Here is a 25,102-nt window from a genome sequence, read left to right on the forward strand (position 1 = left end):
AGTTCAGATCACCCATTCCTCCTGATTCTAGGCACTTAATCCAGATAGGGGCTGCTGAAAATTACAACAACCCCCCCTACTATATGTCTTGGAGCCCATATACTTCTAACCTTGTGGTCCTCACTATAGATCTGCATAATTCCAGGGGCTCCCGGTGTACACTATGATCCCAGATCCATGCAGGGATGGGCAGGTAGAAGCCATCCAGGTGCAGTTTCCCACCCTCAGGTATCCACTTGCCTTTTCCCCTGGATTGCCCCACAAGCAGGCCCATTCATGGGTCCTCAGGCAGTAGAGAGGTAGCGGCACAGCATGCAAAATGCTCCAGATCCCACATACAGTGCACTTAGCCATGGATGGAGACATCCTTAACCCCGCCCTGGAGAAAGCCTGATTTAATTCTCTTTCCTTTCTCTCGAGCAAGAGAGAATCAATTCTCTCAGCAGCAGATGGGGCTGCAGTTTTGCAAGAAGAGTGAAAAGCGAGGATAACCCCAGCAGTGGCTGGGACTTGCCCCTAGGTGTAACCAGTGCTCTCTGGCTGGTGCTGGGCTCGCCAGGAGGAACAAGGGCAGCTCAGGTCCACCAGAGCCTGATGCAGCACTCAGGCCTTCACTCTTGGCCAGCCACAGCCATTTTCCTGGCATGGTTTGGACATGGTGCTAGGGGTACTGAGAGGGGTCTGTCCCAGCTGGGGCAGACGGATGCGCTGGCACTGCTCTCTGCCACCCCTCTCTCATGCACGTGACCGGTGACAAACATATGGCAGCACAGATGGTGCGTCTGCAAACGGTGCCAGTGCCTTGATCGCAAACACACAGAGCAACAGCAAGAAATAGAAATCTCCACAAATCCCACACCGCAGCCAGGCTGGGGCCAGGCCACAGCCCCTCCGGGATTTGCTTTTGCAAAGGGGGAAATAAAAGCTAGGGGGAGATAAAAGCTGGGCGGAGGAGCGAGCGCTGCTGCAGCGCTCAGGAAGCACAAAGAGGAGGCTGCAAACCGCAGGTGGAAGTGCAGACCAAAGAGCAGAAGCCTTCCTGCCCTCAGCTCCCCGCATCAGAAAATCTTTTTGATTCATTTGCAATGAACTGTTTATGAGATTTAGGGTAGCGGTGGAGAAGATATTTTTCCCCAATACACAGATAAAAATATGGGAAGGGAACTGGGGAAAGAAAGGAAGGAAATGAGATTGAGGATGGTTGCCCCCCAACCTGTCCACTCCACGCCTCCCCCCTCCTCTCCCCAAAGCTTTTGGGTGAAATCGGGGCCAGGGCGGGCGGCTCCGTATCCACACCGAGTGCCAAGGACGTCACCACACTGCGGTTGCAGTGGCAAGGCAAGGCTGACGTGTCTCAGCAGCCTCCCTGGTGCCGCAGCATGAGGAGCGGCAGGGTAGGGCCGGGGGCGGCGGACAAGGACACCCCAGGGGCAGAGGCACCCAGCAGGACAGTTTCTGCCCCCGTAGCCCCCAGCTGGGAGTGAGGTGGGCCCAAAACTTTGCCTTTGGGTGTCTCCTGTCCCTCTTCTGCCTCTCCCTGTCTTCAGCCCTCCAGTGGCACAGGGACTGAGGCTGCTTGGGACAAATCCCACCTGCAGCAGGACCCAAAGGGGCTGCCTTCAACCCTAGAGAGCAGCTGCCCCCTTTTTACAACAGGTTGAGCTTGTAACGCGTTATTGGCAAATAAAAACAGGTTATTGGCAAAGCTCTCCTGGTGGTGAGCACAGGAAGGGGCAGGGACACAGGGGGGGCTGCCCTCGGGGGTGCCCAAAGGTCGCTGGAGGAAGAGGAAGGCCCAATGGTAGTGTGGGGAGCAGTGAGGCAGCCGCAGGGCTCAGCCCTGAGAAGACTTGGTTAAGAAAAAAAAAATGCATAGGGACGAGTAGACAAAACTAAGGAGAAAAAAAAAAAAAAAAAAAAAAAAAACGGACAAAAGAGAAAATACAAGCACAAAAAAATAAAATGCAGGAGGGAAGAGGATGGAGGAGGGGCCCAAGCTGAGGTGGGGACCGCAGGCACGTCGGGATCTGCCGTTAGAGCCGCCGATTGCCCAACGTGGCCCAGGGGGCTGAGCCGGGGCTGGGCGCTGGCAGGGCGGTGGCGGACGAAGCTCACACCCGTCTCGATTCTACCTCGAACCGTACCGCGGTCCCACTGAGCCCCGAGACTCAGCCATGGTGAGTGAGCACGACCCCGGCCCAGGGGGAGAGGGCGTTGGAGCGTTTCCCTCAGGGAAGAGGCCCCGAGCTGGAAGCGAGACGTGTCTTGGCACTGGGAAGAGGGAACGGGGCCAAGGGCTGAGCTCAGCCTCCTCGGGAAAGGGGGGTTGGAAGGGGGCTCAGAGTGGGAGAGCAAAGGGTCCCCGTGGCTGCAGGGAAACAGCAAGGGGATATTTGCCCCCTATTTCTCTCCTCCCCTCACCCCCCAGTCCCTTCCCTCCCCTCGCCTTCCTCTTTCCAGTGCTGCTGCTGCTGCCCAGCGCTGGGCTCAGGGCTGTGGCTTGGCCTCCACCCAGCTCACAGCACCAGGGTGGGGGGCTCAGGGAGACCAGGAGATGAAAAAACGAGGTTCAGGAAGGAAGCAACTCAGTGCCACTTTAACCAAAAAAGGCTGAATTCAGCCTCAGGCGGGGCAGGATGTGGCAGGGAGTCCCCAGGATGCTGAGGTTAGGGAGGGAAGGGCAGACTCCACCCAGCCCTGCCTGCGAGGTCCCTTTTCCCAAAATTTGGAGCCCTGGGGAGGGGAAAGAGCCCCATGTCCCTGGTGTTCCCTCGCTTTTAGGGCCTGGCTGGCCCTGCTGAAGGCTCATCAGGAGCCACCCCAGCTCCCCCAGCCCAGGCAGCAGTTTGGGGAGCCAACTCCGCTGCTGCTCTGCTCACATTTTTCTCTGGTGACTCAGAGTTTCTCCTCTGGCCAGACAGGGCAGGGGGAGGGAAAGGGAGGTTTATCTTCCAATTAAGCCATGTTGGAGAATGCTGAGTAAACCAGAGGGAGCAGCCCTCCTCCCTCGACTGCTGGTGTCTCCCCAGGGAATTTTCCATGCTCCCAAGGCATCCAGGTGCTTCCCAAACCACTCCCTGCCCCTCCCCTGGGTCCCTCCTCACCGAAGAGCTGTGCAGGTCACCAAGAAAAGGAATACCAAGGAAAAATGCACCTGGACAGATTGGGCGCAGCAGGCTCCCTAAAGGGGATGGCAGGAGGGCTCCCTCAGCCCAGCCTCCCTCTGGAAGCTGTTGCTGCTCTTCTGCGAGCACAGAGCTCGCTGCAAGCACCAGCCTGAACTTTTGCTTTTGCTCCACTCCTGCAGTCCAAGGTGTCCCCCACCGAGACCGAACGCTGCATTGAGTCCCTGCTGGCCGTCTTCCAGCGGTACGCAGGGCGTGAAGGGGACAACTTAAAGCTCTCCAAGAGGGAGTTCCTGGCTTTCATGAACACTGAGCTGGCATCCTTCACAAAGGTGAGTGAAATCCAGGCCAGGAGTCCTCCAGCCACATGAGCATGGGAGGGGGCAGGGGAAAAGACTTCACTTCTACCAGAAGCCAGAGCACACCTGATTGGAGTTGCCCCAGCTGGATTCTGCTTCCCTCTGCCAAACCCTTGCTGCTAGTGATGAACTCAGCAGCTGCAGGCTTGTACCTGAGTGTGTACAGCAAAGGACACCTTTGCCTCGAGGCAGGCATTGATCCCAATCTCTTTGATTTTTTGCAGAATCAGAGGGACCCAGCTGTCCTGGACAGGATGATGAAGAAACTCGATTTGAACAGTGATGGGCAGCTGGATTTCCAGGAGTTCTTGAACCTCATTGGAGGCATCGCAGTGGCCTGCCATGATGCCCTGCTTGTTCAGGCCCCTAACCATTAGTCCCAGCGACTTTCATCTGCCCCCCAACTACCAACATTCCTTGAACAAAACCCATGCAAAACTGGAAGGAACGCCATTAAGAGTGGGAGGAACCTGCTTTGGCAGGGGAGTTGGACCCGATGATCTTTCGAGGTCCCTTCCAATCCCTACAGTTCTGTGATTCTGTGATTCCCACTCCCCCTTTTTATGAATAAAATAAAGGTTTAAAATCCTAGCTTATGGCATGGTTTTATTTTAGAGGAAGAACTAGACAACTAGGGAGCAACAAGGGAGCAGGAACTCTAGGGTTTCTGCTTCTCCACTGGTGCAAGAATGTATGTTCAACTTGTCACTGTTGGAAACTACAATCTGCCTGATTCTGAAGACCCTCCAGGCTGCTAAGTAACACACGGAAAGCCACAGTAATACCAAACAGTACAACTACACATGGGAAAGTAAGGACAGGAGCCTTACCAGTGAGGACACTTTGAGCATAGGCAACAGCAGTTCCACATTAATAATTAGCAGAAGCAGCCCCTGCTGGCATGATTCATTATTTCAATACTGTGGCCTCCATTTTCTGGAAACTTCAGAACTCTTCAGATCTGGCAGCTTAACAGCACAAATGAGTGGGAGGTGGGACATGAAAAGAGGAAATGTAATGTGTTATCTACTGTAAATCAGTAAGAACAACTAAGCTGCAGAACAGGAAGATCCAGACAGTCAATTTACTTTATTCGTGTTAGAGGCAGATTATGTTGAGAAATGCTACTAGGACAACAAAACAGTCAACACTAGCACTTGGTTGCCTAGCTGCTCTCCAGTCACTTCTGAGGGCAGCAGGGTTGCCCTGAGCAGGGACAGGCCCTGCCTCGGTACTGGTTCCAGATCGTGCCACCCTCTTTTGAGACCCAGGTTTGACTCCTCCTGCTGCCCAGGTTGCAGCAGGATCTTTGAGTGCTTCTTTTAGGAGCCCAACACTGAAGGACATGAGAGGCAGTCCTTGCCTCTTGAGCAGTTTCTATTGAGCGCACTCTACTATACCAAGGTCTCAGCAAGAACCACACTTTATCCTCTGGAAAAAAAAGCCTGGAATCTATGGTACACAAAACATCACATCAGCTGGATCAGATGTGAAAACAGGATTCCAAGTTAGAAAGAGGATCCCTACTTCAAAGCAGCAGAGAGGCGCGCTACAGCATTCCTGGGTGGGGAAGAGCAGTTAAGACACAGCACAGGCATAGCTACGGTGAGGTGAAGAGATAACTAGAAGCTGGAATGGTGGGAGGTGAAAGTTTCCATGCTGTACTGTCAAACGGGACCATTTCCCTCTGATCCCACACCTCCCTGGGATAGGCACATGCCCTAGCGGAACTGGAGTGGGCTGATCCGCAGCCCAATGACATCCTTGCCGATCTCTGTCACCTGAGGAATAAAAGGGAGATAATTAACGTTCAAAAGTAACAAAACAGCCCGACCCTGTATGTTGCCTTGAGAGCCTAGATGGTTCTGAAGAACACACATTGCCAATCGCTGCAATGTCAGTCCCTGAAGGGGATTTTTAAGCTACGCTGTATTTCACAATTCCCAAACTGCTCCACCCCAAATGCCAAGTTCCCTGCCACTGACCCAAAACCCACGCTGACTCAAGTTAGGGAGCACAAGGGGGAAGCTGCTGGAATCCTCTCTAGCAGAAAACATCACAGACTGGGTTGCAACAGAGACTCCCTTACTGTTGTGACACGGCAGATCTGCCCCTGGAACTCAGGGCAGTAGCAGGCTCCACTAAGGGGACACTTCTCCACGGGCTTGCCACGATAGATGGGTCGGTAAGAGGCAGCACAGATGTCAAAGGGGTTGTGCATGTCATAGTTAAGCTGGTAGGTGTCAGTGGGATTCTTCTCACATGCTGACAAGATCTTGCGGGTCTGCAAAAAGCAACCACATCAACCAGAGGTACAGCTAGGAAGCAGTCCAAATAGGATCTGCCACAGCAAATATTTCTGGCAATGCACCTCACAGACATACCTGCTGGGCCACCTCAGGCTTCGGACCCAGCTCTAGTAGCCGACGAGCAAAAGTAGCAGCTGTCTTGAAGTTTTTGAGTTTGAAGAACAGGTTAAGTGCAGTGCGCAGTACCAAGATCATGTGGACAGGCTGCAGGTTGGAGTGGGTGAAATAGGCAGCCATCTGCAGCGGGGACAAGGAGGAAAAGTGAGGATACAATCATTACCAAGGACGTGAGAAACTGGATGCCCTGAAAATGCTCCAAGAAACACTCCGACCCCTTCCAGGTAATCACTGCCACATCTGCTTCGAAGGCAGGAAATAGAATTCAGGATTCCTGATGCTTTTTTAAACCCACAGGCTTCTCCCAGGCACCCAGCGAGGAAATTCAGAGTTACTGTACCTCACAGACTCGCTTCTGGTGCTCCAGGGTCTCCTTAGGCAACTTCTTCCGCTCAATCTCCATTGAGAGTCCTACAATATACTCCCGACAAATGGCTATCAGCTGCTGGGCCTTTGAGAGAGAAAGATGGAGTCAAGCATTTGGCCTCCTGCCCCAGAAGCACGCAGACAATATGGACAAAAGAGATCTGCCCCTCACCTCAGCAATCTCCTGCTTGTTGTCCACCACCAGCAAGGGCACACTGAGCAAGATGGAGCGGAACTTCTCCACAGCCTCCTCAAACTTGCCAGCTGTAGTGAGCTGGTAGCACAGCTGCAAGCGCTGGATCAGGTCATTAAGCTTCAGTCCCACAGCAGGGAGAGCATTCTTCAAGCCAGCTTCTTTCCTGGGGGCAGAGAGGGGATGGGAATGCAAGCAGGACTAATACAGGGGCCAGCAAGAACACACCTGCATTACACAGTCAGCTCAGCTGCAAATATCAGCAACATTTTGACCCAGGGCCATGCTGTTTTTCTTGGCCATTAGCTTAGCATAAAAGGCACCTGTGCTTCCATTAGTTGTCACATTCAATGCCCAGCTCTCTTTTCATTAACACACTAGAAAAATCTGGCTCATTCTTCTACAGCAGTTTCCAGCCACCACTAAAAATACACATCTGTGCTTCTCTAGACATCCCAAGGTTTGGACTAGCTTTGTCAGAGGCAGAGCATTAGTGATAGAAAACACAACATCCTGACTGCCTCACTCTGTTTTCACCAAAAAAAAAGAAAATAAAAATAGCTTCAACATCTTAACATCTAACCATCAGCAGAAAAACCCCACTAAAGAGGGAACACACTTCCTATTAACATCCAGCAAACAGGAAGGCTCCTCCCTTCAGAACAGAGAGTGAAAGACACAGGGAGGTACGTGGCACCAGGAGAATAGCACAGAAGAGGAACTAACCCAGTTGCTTACCAGTTGCGATGTGGGTATCCATACATGGTAGGGAGACATGGCAGGGCTTGGTAGGTCGTACGGCCACGGGCATAGGTCTGCAGGAACAGCTGCTTGTAGGGTCCAAAGTTTGTTACTCCTACCTGGTCATGGAGGAGCTGGAAAGAATACATTGATGTGCTGAGTAAAAGCTGTCCAGGGCCATACAGAAGCTGCAATCATCACTTAGGATCACAGAACCTCTTACTTTACATCCAGAGAAAGCAATGCATAAAATGATTCACAGTAGAACACAAAACAAAGCTTCAGATTGGATCAGAAATAAAAATACTTGGGACAGGGGCATTTTTTCCCCCACGAATTCCAAGTGTAACTTACTCTCATGGCTGTCTCAAAGGAGCCTGCCAGAATGTGGTCAACAGGAAGCTGCGAATTGTTACACCACACCTACAAGATGGGAAAAAACATACAAGAGGAGTTGTGCATGTGCACACATTTTTCTGATCTTACCCTCATCACCCCACGTTCCCCTTAACAAGTTCCTGTGTTGTGCTCACAGATGAATTTTAGTAAGGTCTAAACCTGAAAAAAGCACCAAAACAGAAAGAAAACAGAAAGCTGAAAAATCAAAGATGTGTGCTGTTACCTGAGCTGGGCTGGTGCCCTTGGTGGGTGGCACGAAGAATCCATCCTCTGCTCCTCCTGCTGGACCAGCAGGAACATCCTGGGGGAAGACACAGAGCAGCAATTAGCGTGTAAGCTTCCAGCACCCAGATTATATCAGAGGTAGCCAAGCCTCTGATGAAGCCCATAATGCTTTTCCCCCCTCCCCAGCCCACCATGACTTGTCATTGCTTTCCTAAGTAACTAAAACTGGGCTAAAAGTGAGAAGTCTCCCAAAAGCATCATCGTCTCAACAGCCCCTTACCAGTTCAGGGGGAAGATCCAAATCTTCTTCAACTTCCCATCCACCTCCTTCTTCCTGCCCTTTACCTAGACCTTCCTCTCCAAAGCCTTCTCCAGCATCCACAAAGCCATCTGCATGGGAAGGGGGAAAAACAGTTAGAGCTCCTACACAGGCACATATTCACTTCTGTAAGAAACACTCTTTAATTTACCCACCTTCATCCAGCTGCAATTCTGCATCTTCTCCCCAGCCTTCAGTGCCAACATTGTCAATATCAATGTCAGCAGCTAAGGCACCCCCTTTGCCTAAAAAAGAAGGACAGGATTATTTGTTTATTCATCTCTGAGTTGGACAGGTGTTAAGAAAATAATTAAGTTAGGCCAGCATTCTCCCCTCCAATTACCAAACCCTATCTTGTGTTAAAAGAACAAAGATTTTTAGAAGATTTGCCAAGGATGGTGTAAATACCAAGCTGCAGTCCAGCCCCTACTAGTAACACACAGCAAATCTGGGGTTTAACAGCAACAGACCAGGAGCCATGGGAACAAACATCTCCTGTTCTGCATATCCCAACTTAATGTGACCTTCTAAGTATAAAACAATACCTTTGCTAGCAATTGTTCCTTCAAAGAACCCCTTGGAAACAGTCAGCAATGGCCAGTTGGTATCCAGAGGCATGACAGGAGCAGGAGGCTGCAGCAGTTTTGCATTGGGATCAATGTCTGGAATCTGAGCAGAAAGGAGCAAAAAAACAGCTAAAGGCCATATAAGGAAAATCCCGTTCTTTGACCTACCCACCTCCATGTAACACAGTCTCAAGGTTTTGTTAAGTAGTGACAGAAAAGGAACACGGTGTCTCCCTCTCAGAAAGGGGCTGTCATGCCAGTCACACTAACACCGTGTCCCACTGCCATCTTCTTCCCAAAACTGTAAGGTTCTTGTTCTGAAGCATTAGTCACTAACCGTTTCCTTTTCAGGATCAAAGGTCTCCTTCAGGTTTTCAGCTTCCTCATCCAGACCATGAGTTGCAGCCGTGAGATAGGCCAGGGACTCTGAAATTAAGTATAACAAACATGAGTGTGTGTTCTTTGTATTATGCAGAAAGAAAACCTCTCATACCAACAAGCATGACCACACTGTCAAAAGGAAAGATTAGCAGCATGCATGTACTAAGGTGTAAAATTACACTTCTAGGGGCATCACTGGATTTAGGACTAGTGTGAGCAAGTGACTGACCACCTGAATATGCTCCAAGGTTGTTTCACATCTCCTGGATTGTATTGTGACTCTTGCATTACTTTCTCTGTCCATCTCTCAGTAAGAGATTATGCTCATCTCTCTTCAGAAATTACCATTCACCCCCAAAACCTCTCCAGCTGCTCCTCAGCCCCGAGAAACACATTAGACTGACATTACTCACTTTGCCCACAGTTCTTCAGGATCCTCACTCTCTCTGCCACATCTCCTAGATACAAGGCATTCTGGTAGTGGCCACTCATATCCTTACGGATCTCAGCTAGACAGAAACAGAAAAAAAAAGTCACGAAGAAGTCAGAGAAATGTCCTTCTCTGGGATGCTGCTCATTCCCTCTAGGAGCTCAGCACATCTTAATTCATTCTCCTGCACTCACCTATCTTCATCATCTTCCGAAGCTTCTCCAGATTGCCAGTGATAAGATAGAGAAAGGAGAGCCTATCAAAGTTCTTGGTGCGCTGGTAGCACATCTCCACAATCTGATGATTTCCCTGCAGTAATGCCACTTCTCCCAGTTTCTCCCAGCAATTCTTGTCATCCAGAGCCTTGGCTGCTTCCAGAGCAATCTAACAAGACAATTGATGCGGTTACAAGGTCAGATCTGAAAAGAAATGCTCAACACACAAGACTTGAGCTTGATTCTCTGCCCCACCAAAAATACTATGAGGGTTTGCAGAAGCAGTTTTCTCTACAGGCTTCTGTTAATAACGCCCTTGATGAAAAGCTGGAAATTACGAAGTTCGCTGCACTAAATCATGCCTCCACAAGGGCCCGCACACACTTTAGTAGGGCAGCTATCATCCCCAAAGTGACAACCCAAAAGACATGCCCTTCTCCCAACACCATTTGCCACCTCACCTCAATGTTGCCACACTCCAGTGCCAGGCTGAAACGGGTCTTCTCGTCTTTGACAAAGTGCAGGGCCACCTCAGGGTAGCCCTTTTTCTGCAGGTAGGCAATGATGGACTGGCCCACAAGCTTAGCATTCCTCACCATGTGCAGCACCTGCAAAGAAAAGGCCCAGGCAGTGAAGCTGACACCACTCACAAGGAACGTTCTTGAACACTCAGGCCACGGCCAAGAAATAGCGCAGAGTTTCTCATGCCTCACCTCATCATACTTTCTGTTAATCAATGCCAGCTTGAATTTGAACTCTGTGGGATCAATGGTGAGGACCCTGGGGCGGCATTCTCTGTCCAGGCAGTACACGTTGTTCCCCTTCACACGGGTAACATAGATAGGAAGGTCCAGGGTGCGGATGATTCCATGATCCCTATGCCAACACACAGCACATGTTCACACCATGTCTGTATGGCCACATCCCCTACCACAAAGGAGGCTCACTATGCTGTTTTAGCCCTCAAGCCCCAGTCAGACGAATAGAGCAGACACCCAAGCCAGCAATAAAACACCAGTGCATAGGGTAAGCAACCAAACATGAGCCAGGAGCATCTATTTAGCTCTAACTGCCCTGGGGACCATCCGTACTGTAAAAGTGGAGTTGCACCAGCACTAACTTTGGCATCTGCCAAACAAACAACAAAATAAAAACACTGGTAGTCTGCACAAGGGCAGCCAGTTCAAGGACTCTGTTTAACTCTCAGACTTACCCTGTGGTGACAGCGTATTTGATGTGGTTGCTGGTGGTATAGATGAAAACACCACTTTCATCCCAGGCACCACTCTTGACACGGATGTTTTCGTGGATGTTACACAGGGATTCCAGCTTTCTGTTGCAGATCATGATGGCTGGAGACAAAAGCAGAAAGAAGGAGGATCAGGTAACTCTACTCTTAAATATCTGATTCTGACTTAAAGTTTCTCTCTTCCACAGTCCCAGAAATAGGGACCATATTCAGATTTGGACATTGAGAAGATGATAGTAACCACAACAAAATTGTCACCATCTGCCTTTTTTTTTTTTTTTTTTTTTAAAGACAGAATAGCTGATCCTTTTTGAAGAATATAGCAAATCATCTGTTCTATAAGCTTGCAGAAAGGTTTTACTGAAGAGAAAAAGCAGCAGGGCTCGCACTGTGAATCCGTCTGCAGCTGCACCTTCACCACTAGACACAGCACTGAGCAGTTACTCTAGCAGATCATGAACACAGGAACACGCTCCCAGCCAAGGAAGGACCTGGTGTGCACTGGGATCCAGGTGAAACACTGCAGCCGCCCCTGCTTACCATGCTTGGCCAGCAGAGCTACATGGGACATGTCAGCCGACCAGATGACGTATTTCACCTTGGAGATCTTCACCGAGGCCAGAGTCCTGGAAAAGGACAGCACTGACGTTAGAGTTGAACAATATGCCTCCACAGCAAGCTCTATAATCAACTACCAGTTTCCAATACACCGAGCACAATTTGCAGATGCTCTGAATCCTCTTTATGCATTTCTGAAGCTACAAAATCATGCAACAAAATTCAGTGTCTCTCTAGTTCAACAAAACAAAGCTTTCTCCATGCCTGTGCAATAACAAACACATTTGGGGTGACAACTGACTTGAAAAATATGGAGATGATTAAAGATGGCTTTAACAGAACAAAGGAAATAAGGTATTTACAGGTAACGTTTGCTTTAATAAATTTATCCATAACTTTCCCAACAATACTAGAAAGGCAAAGACATAGAGATAAGGAAATGAAACTCCAGACAAATTCTGGGACATAAGCGATCAAGACACACTGCATTGATCTGCTGCTAATCCAGAACCTTCTCAAGCTGACAATGATGGCCAAGAGCACCAGCTACTTGTCTTTCTTTGTGGCTAGCAACACATAACCAGTACCAACGTGCTATAACGTTCCAATTTAAGAGCATTTTGAACAGATATAAAACCTAAGGGACAAGGCATCAGGCAAGCTTAGCTCGACTGAGTATGGGGTTTTTGATTTCTTTCCACTTTTATAGTACCCGATTCTGTAGTCAGAATTTATAAGGATATGGCACACATCTCCCTGTGATCAATGGCACAATGCCTGCAGCATAAACTGCACCTTGGCTATGTTTACACTCTGCTCTCCCTAACAGTTGTTAGCCGTGGTTTGGATCAGTCTGACGCAGCCTGCAGCTGATGCTGAATTCTGGAGTGCATTAATAGCTATTACTTGTCCCTAGAGGGCACACGCCAACAGGATTACAATATTAAAACTTCCCCCAGCAGACTGGATCTTACCGCTTCTGCTGCACGTCAAAGAGGGTGATGGAGTCTGCATCTCTCAGTAACAGGTTCCCTGTGCCAGCATAGAAAATCTCATCACAGTTCGGCACCTGCACCTTCTTCGTGATCTCATTCTTCAAGTTTTTGATTAGGATCTGCCATTTGATGAGAGGAAAACAAAACACAGCAACACAGGGCAGTCAGATAGAATATACAAAGAAATTTAGGATCGTTTTAGCTCAGAATTTTTGTATAGCTGAACCTCAAGAGCCCAAATTAAATACAAAGCCTTTCACAAGACAGGATCAGACATTATCCTTCTGGAAAATCCAACAACTTAAGTTTACCAGGGCACAGACACAGGAGTGTGAGCTTTCCCTTTAGCCCCACTGCTGTTGTTGTCAGCTAGCACATATAATTTTCAAGTGCTCTCTACATTGAGCATATGAACAAAGTAAGTATGAAGGGAAGGAGGGTGGGCGAACACAGGGTAAATAAAGGAGATGAGGAAGTTGAAAAGGGAGAAATGCAAAGAGAGGAAGGGAAGGCAGAGAGGAGTAACAAAACACTTAGAAGAAGCTTTAATATACTAGGCAAAAAAAAATACTGAATCAGATACAAAATAAATAGATAAATATTCTGCATTGGGCAAAGCGTAAGACTCATTTCCCTTTCTGCCAAGTAAACTGAAGTGGGAAGAACTTTCCATGACTTACTTTCCCCTTTCTTTCTCCTATTTCACTCCACAAGTGAGATCAAAGACCTTTATAAAAACTAACCTGCTTTTTCAGCATTTTCTCATTACTTGCATGCTATGAAAGCAACCCGGGTGGCTTCACAGCCCTGTTCTGGTCAGCTGTCATTTCTGAGCTCACCTACAGTAGCAAGCTTCCAGCAACTGAGACAGCATTTACCGTAAGTTAAATAATATTTCAGCTCACTACATTTTCATTGTATTATCCTTCTTCATGTGTATCTGCAGCTCACTTTCTATTGAGAATGCCTTGCCAGTCTATGTGGATCTCCAATAATTCTGTTAACCCAATCTCCCACTATTCCATTTGCATGTTTCCAAATGACAATATACCCCGTTAAAAAGATGACCCTATTAAGCCTGTCCCCTTACCGAGTGCATTCGATCCAGGACTGCAAAGCGGTTACGAGCTACCCACACAGCTGTTAGCCCGGAGGAACGTTTCCCTTCAGGGGCTAGGGAGAGAAAGACGCAGGCAGTGAATAAAACCTCTGGCAGGCTCTTATGGCAACACATTAGTCAGTCTTGTTTGATCCCATCTTGGCTGTTGTAGCTGCTTCCTACTAATTCATGTTTAACCTGAGGCTATTCGCAAGACTCATTTCCTCCCCCAATGTCCTTTCAGATCGCAGCGTGGCCAGCGCCAGCCCTTCTCTCCAGCCAAGGCACAAGACAAGTGGCTGTCTGTACCGCCAACGCCACTGCTTGGCGCTGAAGCGGGCCATCCTGGGCGACAGCACAGTCTGTCAAGCTAACGAGCAGAGCCTTGCTGGCCAAACAAACCGAGCAGCGAGGGTCCCGGCTTCAATGTAAGCCCCCCTCCCTCTCCCCCCTGCAAACTGACATAACGAGCTGGAGGAGAAAGGCTGCACTCTGAGCAGCACGCAGCTGTTCTCTCAGTTTTAAAATGCTAATACAAACACAGCGCTCTGCGTGTCAGACACACATAAAGAACCACGCCGCAGGATTTTTCAGATGCAGAGAAGGTTTTGAAGCAGGAGAAGGGAACAAACAAGCGAGGTGAGTGTTGCTACTGTTTTGGTAAAACAAAATTTCTCCTTCTTTAGTTCCCAATCCCCTTTCTCTCTGGTCCTCCTGGTGCTCAACACAAATGTTTTTGCAGACCCACCCACAAGACTTCGGACTCTTTTAAAAGCACAGTACTGTTTGTGGCAGATCTACAGCCGAACAAATGACTTAAACCTGACTGCCTCAGCTCTCAGTTACTACCCTACACAAGAAAGACTGGTCTAAATTCAATTTCCAGCTCTGCTTAGGGTTTTCTGATGGCAACTTCACCTGTTTTTCTGAATCACCACAAAGCAGTATTTTTACTGGCTTTAGATCTTTAACAGTGGCTGTGCCTCACTCAGGAAACAACTGATTTTTTTTACCCAAAAGATGATTAAAGGGTGATAAGGAAGTTTAGCTTCCCTTGTAGGTCAGGTAAATAAACTGAAGGGCACGAGGATGAAAAATCCAATGCACGTGTTAAATATCTACATTACAGACCAGGGAAATCATGAGAACTCTGCATACACAGCAGTTTGTTAAAGAAAATATTTATCAGCTAGTAGAATTACGTGCTGTTCTTGAAAACACATTAAAGGTGCTTAGTTTTCATGAGGCCTTGACACCTTCTCCAGAATAGGATAAAACCTCTTCTGGAATAAACCCTTTTCTTTCTAAAAGGGTGACAAGCCAGGTGTCCCCAGACAAGTCAGCTTTGAATGACTCAGTCAAAATTAATATTTATAATATCCTCGGTAGCATTTCATTTATATAAAGTTACCAAAAAGCTCCCTTTCTCTCTCTCTCCAAATATACCTGCTGACTGTACTCAGCAAAGAAACGTTCCCTTCATTAGATCTGCAGAAATCAATAGATGTGAGAACAAGTGAGCTGGATTCCAGTCTAACACATTCATCACTCCCACTCATTTCGAAATCTTTACTGCCATGACGACAGAGGCAGGAGAAACCAGCTGGAGTTTCAGATCCCAAATGGAATTCACAGTTAGGAGAAAGAATTTTTTTCTTTTCCTAAATCATGTTTTGACTTGTAAATTGCACAAAACTGATCTGGAATTTGCCGAGAGGAAGAATGAGCACTGGCACCCTGGCACTGTCACTTTTACAGCCACTTTTCAGAGTATAAAACCTCTTCGAACAAAACATATCTGGTTAAAATCCATCTCTGTTGACAAGCCAGGAATGCTGCCTGCTGTGTCGAAAGGGAAAATGGAAAGTTACTAATAACAAAATTATAAAATATATATTTGTAGCAGTAAAAGTTTGGGATGAACATGAATTTTTCAAGTCAGTGTTGTGTGATATAGTAAGCAGGAAGCCTGCCAAATGATGTGTGCTGCAGGGACATTGGGAAACATGAAGAAAAAAAAATCCAATGGGAGGCTTACAAAAATGAAGCTTTTCTTATATATAATACACACACAGTTGGAGAGAGGAGGAGGAGGAGACAGCTATACAACAACAAACACTCAGAGGAATAATGTGAAATAAGAAAGTGCCTACCATCCGGATTTTGGGAATCTGCATCCTTGGGAATGGTGTATAGATCATAAGTACTGTTCTCCAAGTTGCTGGCTCTCTGCACGAAGACGGGAGGAAAATTTTCAAGGTAGGATTTCACAGAACAGCCATTCACAGCCTCGTGAAATGTTCTTTAGCACGTTACATAGCAAAACTTGACTTACTGTGCAGAGAAGGACAGCGTTCTCAGCTGGGTTGTACGACATGTTGAACACAGGGAACTTGGAACCGCTGAAGAAAAGTCATAAATAAAAGAAAGTTACAGTGAAACAAGATTATTTCTAACAGTCATCTTCATGGTTTTGTTTTGTTTTTTGTTTTGTTTTGTTTTTTAATAAACAGAGTGCCAAAAAAAAGCTGTTTTGATGAATTTCCCGAACCACCTGGAAACACTGTAAGAACACCAGCATTTTATAAACAAAAGCTGGCATTTCAGTCTGAATTACTGCAAACTTAAAGCCAGTTACAAAAAAAAAAGTTACATCTATGCAGAATGTGACAATCTGACCTATCTGTAAGCGAGGAACTAACAAGGGATTAAAGATACTAGCAATGCCTTTCATAATATGCTAAGCACTCATCTCTTACCTTCGCAGCTGCATGACAGCAACATCTTTGGAACTGTTAAAATCAAGCTGGCGGAGGAAACGGTCCTTCACATAATACAGCATGTTCCCGTGCACAGCATAAGCAGGCCGCTCACGCTCCAATTTGAATACAATCATGCCACCGTCATGGCCTGGGAAAAGGCATACAAGAATTCAGACCTGAATTAAATCCTGTGGGTTTTCTTATTATGGAGATACCAAGCCCAAGCCCTTCAATGCTTTTTTTTGTTTTGTTTTTTACCTGCAGCAAAGAGGTTGAGGTTGGGATGAGCTGCCAACACCCAAAAGCGATCGTGATCACGGCGAAAGGTCTGAACACCCGTGCTAAACATGCAACATAAGAAATAAGGAATGTAAACAAAATGGAAACTCTGCTGTATGCTCCAGGTCCCCAAATAAAGATCCCAAACTTCAGACTGATCTCTAGCATTCAGCATGAGGAGATCACACAGTTCAAAACACTGTATTCATAACTTTCTGTCAAATAATATAGTCTCATATAAAATATTTGCAGCAGCAACTTCACTAGACAAGTCAGTCTTCTTCCACTTGCCTTCAGACAATTATAAGCCTTGCCCATAACGTGCGTCTCAAAGGGACAGCAAATATGAAAAACATTTATTTCTCAGTAATTATCAAACGCTAGAACTAATGTTTTTAACAAGTTCTGGTATTTAGTTTCTCTAAGAATAACTGTAGGCCTCTCCCATGTGTAAGAGCTTCCACAATAAGGTTGAGGCGGACGCCTGACACGCACTAACCGTTTCGACATATCCCAGACACGGATGCTTTTGTCTTCTGAATTGCTGAGGATCAGTTCCTGTCGGGGGTGGAAGACAGCACACGAGACATTGTTGTAATGTCCTCGGCAAGTGTCAACCTCCCAGGCCTTGGATTCTAACCAGAAGTGGAAAAGAAAGCAGAAAATAATGCTTAAATGGGTTAAGCTATTCCACATGAGAAATGTAGCAAACACCTTAATGAAGTGGGCTCTATCAGGCTATTACTAAACCATTCCCTGCAATTTATTTTTGTGACGTTTAACTGCTAGCACAGCTTGCCTGAGAAACAGATAAACCAGATTTCCAAAAAGGTGCAAAGAATTTTATATAGCTTAGCTGGACTGAGCTGGCAAAAGGGCATCCATTCCTGGTGAAGTGCTTCTCATTCTAGAATCATCTCCCTTTCTTATTTCATTGGCACATAATCAAAAAACTTTTCTGTTCCTACAAACCTCTGCTCAGAAGTGCATGCAAATCAAAAGAAGCTAGAAGTGTGTGCTAGGGAACTGAGCCCTCTTCAGATTGCAAAAGCCAATGCTGTTTGGGATTATTTACCACTGCATCCTACATACATGCTTGCAAAATGTGAATTACCTTCAGGTTCAGCCTACAAATGTTCAAACAAATTTCAATTCTTTACACCCTTCTTCCCAAGGGTTCCCCCTCGAGAATCCACTTACCATTCATCCGCCAGATCTTCACTTGTCGATCATCAGCTCCTGACACAATAAGCGGCATTGTGGGATGGAAGGCAGCCCAGTTCACCCCACGATCGTGGCCCTACAAGGCAAAAAGAAAACAGTCACTTGAAGCAGGTTACTGACTGAATGTAATGAGCAAAGGAAAAATGAAGTGACAAGACTGCAGACAGGCTTGCCAAGATGCAGCTCTCGCTATTTTCTGTATGCCATGCTGCTCATACCAAATGCTTAGACAGACTTTGCCCACGGTAATGAGCTTTGCAGATACCATCCTTCACCAGCAGAGCAGGCACCACTTCCCAGCTTTAACAAGCCATTACAGAATGCTGCTTCCAGTAACACAAGGCAATAATAATGTCTGCTATTTAATGGAGCTTTTAGCCATACAGAGAGAACGGTACTCGTTAGGTTTCAATGCAAACATCTCCAGATTTCAATTTACAAAATTCTTGGAGCACATAACTCCGCTGAGCTGAGGCTGGTATTTTAACTCTTTTTCATCTGCTATTTTTCTGGTCTTTTAGAGAGTCATTTGGGTCACAAGGATTTCATTAAACAAATTTGAAAATGTTGTAGAGCACACACACTGACACTGTACCTCAAGAACGTGCTTCACAACTGCATCTGTTGTCCCAAACAAATCCACCCCTGTTATTCCCCTGACATCCGATTCCACAGCTCCAGGGGACAGGTTCTTCTTCCTTAGGCCTTGAAGGACAAAGGGGAAGGAGAAATAGGGTGGAGGAAGCAAAAATTATGTTGATCAAAGCAACGTTCCTTATCCAGAAACAAGTTGAGTGCTATCCCATGTTGTTTATATGCATCTTCAGGTGGAAAGTGAGAACTTGAAAGACTGAAAGAGGGTGAGAAATATCCAGGACTCCCTTCCACTTCCTCCAAAAGTACCAGCTCAGATTAGACATACCAAAAAGGAAAGTCTGCAATGCAGTACACCACTCAAAGGATCACCTCAGCTCACTGGGACACAGACAGTGGCACTTCAGCAAAGGACTGAGGCATTCTGATTTCTCTTCCTCTCATTCCTCCTTCACTGAATTGAGCTTGCAGCTTTCAGGGGACTTTTCAACCATGCCACTCTGCCCAAATCCATAATCCTGAGGTCATCAGTCTGCCTGGGCACAGGATATTTTGGGGAGCTAAAACTATAGCAAAAAAAGCCTGTTCTTGATTCTGAAGAACATTAAGTTTTCCATATTAAAACAGACCTACTTCAAGACATTCCTCATTAAAATTCAACGTAACACCGTATGGAAAGAAATGAAAAGAGCCTCTCATCTGCCAGTGCACAGTGAAAGACTGTACATAAAATGCTAAAACAAAACTTAGAAAATACCCTTTTAGATTCAAAAGTACTTGGCCCCAAAAAGCTACCATGGAGTTTATAGAGTAAGAAAAATCTGTCTAGGATAAATGCAGAATTGCACTGCTATGGAGACTAACAGAGAGGGAAGTACAAGAAGAGAATAAATGATACAGAAGGCAAAAATTATTTTCTAATTGCAATTCTGATTCCCACACTCCTCATAGATTAGCAGCTCAACCTCTCAACAAACCCTTCTGTGAAGTTAGGCTGATGAAATGACCACGATAAGCAGCGCCTCGCAGCACAGCACGAACGCTCAGCACACTGAGGGAGGTGCACACACAGATGGTCCGAGTAACGATGATGAACATGAATGGCTGAGTGGAAACTTCTACAAAGCTGGCACAAACCACCCCAGAAAGGAGGAATAAAACATATATAACCCAGAGAAGGCGAGTGAAGAAACGTAGGATTTTCAGAAGAGAAAATACTTGAGCCTTTGACAAGCCAGTGAAACAGGACTGGAACACAAGTGGAAAATTTCTGGCATAACTGCACAAATCTAAGGAAAGGCAGAACACTCACAGAACACAGCAGCTTCCTGTGTTGCTCTGGGGAGGGAGCAGGGACAGAGAGGGAATTTGTAGCAGAAAGGCAGATATTAGGCACTCTAAGGACAGCTGTTTAGAAGAACAAAAAAAAAAACTGAAGAGCAGACTCGGGTAGACATGCACACAAGCACTCAGAAGAGCAGGTATTACAACAACCAGAGGAAAAGGGGCAACATACTAGTGGTGAATTACACGTTGTAAGTTAGGAGAGAAGGAGAAAGAGACCAGGGAAGCATCAGGACACTCCTGGCACCCAATTTCTGAAACACATGGCTGATGTGTTAGGGACAGCACTGACCTACAGACAGATGGCCCTTTACAAATTCTTTTCTTCTATCATCTTCCTTACAATTCAGGCCTTATACCTGAGGTCAGTAACCCACCCAAGGTGGAAACTAAAGAGGGCTCTTGGGTACTGACTACACCCTTGCTGGGCTTAGGTTCATTCTGGTCCCTCCAATCCACACACATTCAGTGGACAAGCAGAGAAGTGAAGTGGGGGCTGAAGTTGTACCAAAGGTTTCGCCAGCCATCACCACAAATGCACGTAAGGTGGCGCTCAAGGAGAGGCACTCCAGGTCTACAGGTGCCATCTGGGGACTTTCAGCAGAGATCCTCCCAGTCCCAGCAGCACCAGCCCAAACCCTGAGGTGATCCTCTAGCACGTCACCCAGATCGACTAAACAGAGTCCTGACAGAACAAGGGCATTTTTTGCCAAGAGACAGGCATCTGTTATTTGCCAACCAAGAGGAAGGTTAACAGGAGTTGGTGCGTGGTGTTAAAGCGCAGACAGAAAGCACTCCGATCAGAGTAAGACCACTAGCATCCTCCTCACTGGTTAATACTTAAAAAGAAACAAGAGAAAGAAAAACAGATTATTTTGTAGATTTTGTAGGTTAATATCAGCCACATGAGCAATGATTTCATTCCACAGCACAGGTGAACAGTACAGTACAAATGTTCATGCATTTTAATATACAAACAAGCTTATTCTGACTGCATTCACACTCTCTCTCAGCAGATTAGCAGAAAATAGACCCTTCCACCTCCACCTTATTTGTTTTACATTGAAGGTCATTTATCAGCAGGTTTCAAACCAAAGAACAGTGAATTTGTGGGAGTTCAGAACTACAAGTCAGTCTTCACCCTGGTCTGGTCTGGGTCATGCTCCTCATCCCTCACACTCTGCCACAGCTGCCATCAAAGCTGAGTTTTGGGAGGAAGAATGTGGAATACGACCTTTAAATTCATTTAACTGGGGGCATCAAAGAGCCAGTACTAAAAACCCCAAAGCCTGATGAAAAATAATCCCACTGATGTCAGCAGAAGCTGCAAGTTATAAGCAGCACTCAGAAATGGAGTTAAAGCTCAACATCACATGATGCTCTCTCTGATTAGGATTATATGGATAACAGGAATCAGACAAAATGTGGAAATAATCATTTCCAGCAGGCTGCTAGAGCCAGAACAGAGTCCTGCTGAGGACAGAAGTCATTTTGGGGAAAAAACTTTTTGGGGGGAGGAAAAAAAAAAAAAAAGTACTATTTTCAATCTGTTTAACATCTACCCGTGTCTTTCTCCACACACTAATATTCCTGCAGTGTCGTGTCTGACTGGAGCGACAGCTGAGTCAATAATTCAGCATGTCTCTAAAACCCCTCATCACATATCAACTGAGAGAAAAAAAAAAAAAAAAAAAGCCCTGTACCATCTCCAAACCAATTTGGCAGCTGGAACTCTGCTGAGAGAGAGCGTTTGTGGGTGAATGCAGCAGCAACGCTTCCTAGCAGAATAGCTGTTAAACTCCCCGTGCTGGCAGTACGGAGAGGGGGACAGGTTTTAAATAACCAGGATATCCTGTCCCCAGCCCCTACTGTTGACACAGCTGGCCGTGTCTGAGCGTGTACTACAAATAATGCAGCATGCCCAACCAAAACTGCAATGGCGAGAGCGGCAGGGCCATGGTCTGCCTCTAGAATAGTTTAAGCTGTGACACCACCAGTACTGCCTCCCACCAGTCCCTTCTCCACCTATTTTCTTGGCTTTTAGCTTTTCATTTATGGATCCTACGTGATTCCATTGAATCACCTCGTGGCCTTAGGCATAACCTCAGAAACAGCTAAGATATCAGCAAAGGACTTTGGACTTCTGACTTGCAACTCCTGCTCTGATCCCCAGGCCACGCCTTGCTTTATAAAAGACAAGCAGACTGGACGATGAACAAATTCCTAATGTTATCTTCCTGTCATGATCCACAATTAAACCACCAAAAAGATCCCCTGCCCATTGCGCAATGAGTAGAGAGGCCTTTTTATCTTTATCTCTGAACAAATGACTTACTGCTGCCTCCAACAGATTTTGAAAGAGATAAAGGTGACCCAGAAAGTTTTAGAATTTTCCTACAGGTCTTGCACGTTGGCAAAGCTGATCAGCTGACAGCACTGTGTCCATTCTGACAGCAATACTTGTTACCTATGTTGACTATAAAATCCAACTCTTAAAGAGTTTTTTGGGGCTGCACAAACCTAAAGCTGACATCTACTGTTGTAGAAGGCTGCTTCAAGCATGAAGTTGGACTAGATGAGCCCCAGAAGTCCCTTTCAGCCAACAATCTACAGCTTCTTGAAAAATGAGGGGACTAGACCCCTGCCAAACCTCTAACGTTCTTCCTGAGGCTCCCAGAGCTGACAGGCTACTCTTTCTGCTCTCAGATCAGAACCAACTTTTTTCCTGCCTCGTTTGGCTTTCAGCAATTGCAGTTTTGAAGTGGGCTTTGCCACCGGACACCCCCTTGATCTGGGCAGCTCACCAGAAATATCCCAAACGCGCACAGTCTGATCCAAGCTGGCTGACACTACCAGGTCCTCAGAGGGGTGAAACTGGGCACACATCACATAGTGGTTGTGTCCTGTCAGCACACTACAACAAAAAGGACAGAAAACGCCATTTAAACATAAAGTATATTAGCACACGCTCTGTTTTGCACCAACAGCAATGAGCTCAGTCTCAGAAGGGACAAAGAGGAATATGGCTGATAATACTTGGAAGGGAAATTCAAGAAAGGAAGGGAAATTCTCTTCAAGAATTATCACAGCTGCTGAACACAGCTGTTCTCAATAAGAATATTCACGGGCTGGTTTGCTGATAACAGTAACTTCATAGGTATCAACACTGCTGCATCTTTTAACTTCAAAAAACGTTCAACCAACCAACACAGGAAATTACAAACGTGCTTAGTAGGATCAATGTAAGTGAGCAAAAGTCATAACTGACAGAAATCTTCATTACTAGTCTGTTTGTGTTTTTTTTTTGTTGTTGTTTGTTTGTTTGTTTTTGTTTGTTTTTTTTGTTTTTGTTTTTTTTTGACAGTTCTGGTCTTTCAACTATGTACAGTTTGAAATATCAGTATCATCTTCCACTTGAAAACAACAAATGAGGATAGCTCGCACCCAAGCCCTACAGTTATTTTTAAAGCATCCACTGATTTTACCAGACGCAAGTTCTGGACTGCCAGTTCCAAACTCGAATGGTCTGATCATCAGAAGCACTCAAAATCCACGGATATTCCTAAAAAGACAAAGTAGTTTGCATCTGAAATAATACACACATTCCCTCCTTCCAGTGTTTTTCAGTTGCCACCCAAAATTACCCTCATTTTATTTTATTTTACTAAAGAACTAGAGGCAGAATTTACGCATCTTACACCTCTAAAAAGGACCACGTCTGTACTTTTTGCTTTAGCAGAGCTTCCTTAGCAAAGATTCCCATCCAAGGAAGGAAAAGAGATTTCCACTCATGCAGGAGGAACACAGGCAAACATCGGGGTGAGTATTAGAGGAGCTTACATGGTGGAAGAAGGTGGTGCGGATGTAATCCAGGTGTCCCAGCAGAGTGAAAAGGCAGCGGCGCAGTTTGTAATTCCACACCTGAGCAACACAAAAGCAGCACAATGAGGGTACGTGCCCCATCCAGCTGGATTTCTTTGTGCTTTCTCACAATAGGCTAAAGATTTTAGTCTTCTAGGTCACCTACAAGCCTCCCCCTCTTCCAGTTTAAGATATTTCTAATGCAAGCCATAAAAAGTCTTCAACTTGCTGCAATTACCACTCATTCCTCTGAAACATCAGCATCATAATTCAGAAAAAAATCCCTCCCCGGGTAATGCCTTTTAGAGAACAATGGTAAAAGGAGTAAAAGGTTACCTTTATTTTGTAGTCATCGCCTCCAGAAACAAACAGGGGCTGCTGTTTGTGGAAATCAATCCCTCGAACGGGTCCTATGAATAGGAAGAGAAGGTTGGACAAGGCAGGACAACCGACAGCTGGAACAGTCCCTTACATCCTACAAAGAGGAAATTGTGCACTCCCCATTACATTTTTTACTACAGAGAAATTAAAAGGTTCAAAGCAACAAGAAACCACCTTAGAGGATGGTATCCCACTCCTAAATGCCTTCCTTTTCATCGGCATGCTTACAGAAAAACATCGCAAAGCACCCAAACCCTTTGCACTTACACCTACAAATTTATTTTCACACCAGAAACGAACACTGCCCCCCTTTATTTGTGTGAAAGCAGTGCTCAGAAAGCACTGAGCTGGCCGCAGGGTATGACACCCACCACCTGCAGCCCCACAGAGCCGCTCAGCCCTGCTCCTGCCCCGCACACCGCCCCCCTCAACCCCCACTGACCGTCATGCTCGTCAAACTTGTCGATGAGGGTGCACATCCGATAGTCCCACAGCTGGATGACGCCATTGTGCAGGCTGGTGAGGATCCAGGGCCGCTTCGGGTGGAAGCTGAGCCCTGCCAAGGCACGGAGAGAAGGGATGAAGGAACCAGACCGTGACAGGGCACCCAGCACACCCCCAGAAGCCCCCTCGGGACCGCCCCCAACCCCAGGAGCTCTCCCCCCCCCTCAGGACTCCCCTCAGGACCCCCCAGAGGATCCCCGGAGCTCCCCGCGCGACCCAGACCCATGACTCCCAGACCCCCTCTGGGTCCCCCGAGCCCCCCCAGCCGCCACCTTTCACCCGGGCCGATTTGGTCTCGAACTTGGTCAGCATCGCGCCCCCTCCACCGGCCGCCTCCTCCGCCCCGACCCCTCCACGTCGGCGTCCCGGAAGCGGCCTCGGCTTCCGCTTCCGCCCCGCCGACCAACGAGACGCAGTCCTCCCGGCGGCATAGAGCGGCTTCCGGCCGCGCCGCAGGAAGCGGAAGAGCCGGGAAGATGGCGGCGGCGGAGGCGGGGAGGGCTCGGA

General features: G+C 46.9%; 2 protein-coding genes across 2 annotated transcripts; one reads left to right on the top strand and one right to left on the bottom strand.

The window, feature by feature from the left end:
- Positions 1-1,990: 1,990 nt before the first annotated feature.
- Positions 1,991-3,997, top strand: S100A11 (S100 calcium binding protein A11). The gene is made up of 3 exons (XM_032204483.1): positions 1,991-2,177; positions 3,308-3,457; positions 3,709-3,997. The coding sequence occupies exons 1-3, from the start codon at positions 2,175-2,177 to the stop codon at positions 3,859-3,861; spliced, it is 306 nt and encodes a 101-aa protein (XP_032060374.1). The 5' UTR covers positions 1,991-2,174; the 3' UTR covers positions 3,862-3,997.
- Positions 3,998-4,554: 557 nt separating this feature from the next.
- On the bottom strand, positions 4,555-24,965 carry COPA (COPI coat complex subunit alpha). Its single transcript, XM_032204388.1, has 33 exons — positions 24,868-24,965; positions 24,534-24,647; positions 24,047-24,120; positions 23,690-23,770; positions 23,335-23,411; positions 22,654-22,763; positions 18,507-18,616; positions 17,888-17,987; positions 17,187-17,322; positions 16,667-16,749; positions 16,406-16,556; positions 15,982-16,048; positions 15,800-15,875; positions 13,638-13,720; positions 12,527-12,666; positions 11,535-11,620; positions 10,959-11,097; positions 10,459-10,621; positions 10,207-10,353; positions 9,725-9,914; positions 9,514-9,609; positions 9,057-9,145; positions 8,699-8,822; positions 8,309-8,398; positions 8,115-8,224; positions 7,833-7,910; positions 7,565-7,633; positions 7,208-7,344; positions 6,449-6,635; positions 6,251-6,361; positions 5,869-6,030; positions 5,574-5,768; positions 4,555-5,265 (listed from the first exon to the last, which is right to left on the bottom strand). Exons 1-33 carry the CDS (start codon positions 24,905-24,907, stop codon positions 5,206-5,208), a joined length of 3,675 nt encoding a protein of 1,224 aa, XP_032060279.1. The 5' UTR covers positions 24,908-24,965; the 3' UTR covers positions 4,555-5,205.
- Between the last annotated feature and the right edge of the window lie 137 nt (positions 24,966-25,102).

Source organism: Aythya fuligula, chromosome 28 (assembly GCF_009819795.1).
Source record: "Aythya fuligula isolate bAytFul2 chromosome 28, bAytFul2.pri, whole genome shotgun sequence".
Classification (NCBI taxonomy): Eukaryota; Metazoa; Chordata; class Aves; order Anseriformes; family Anatidae; genus Aythya; species Aythya fuligula.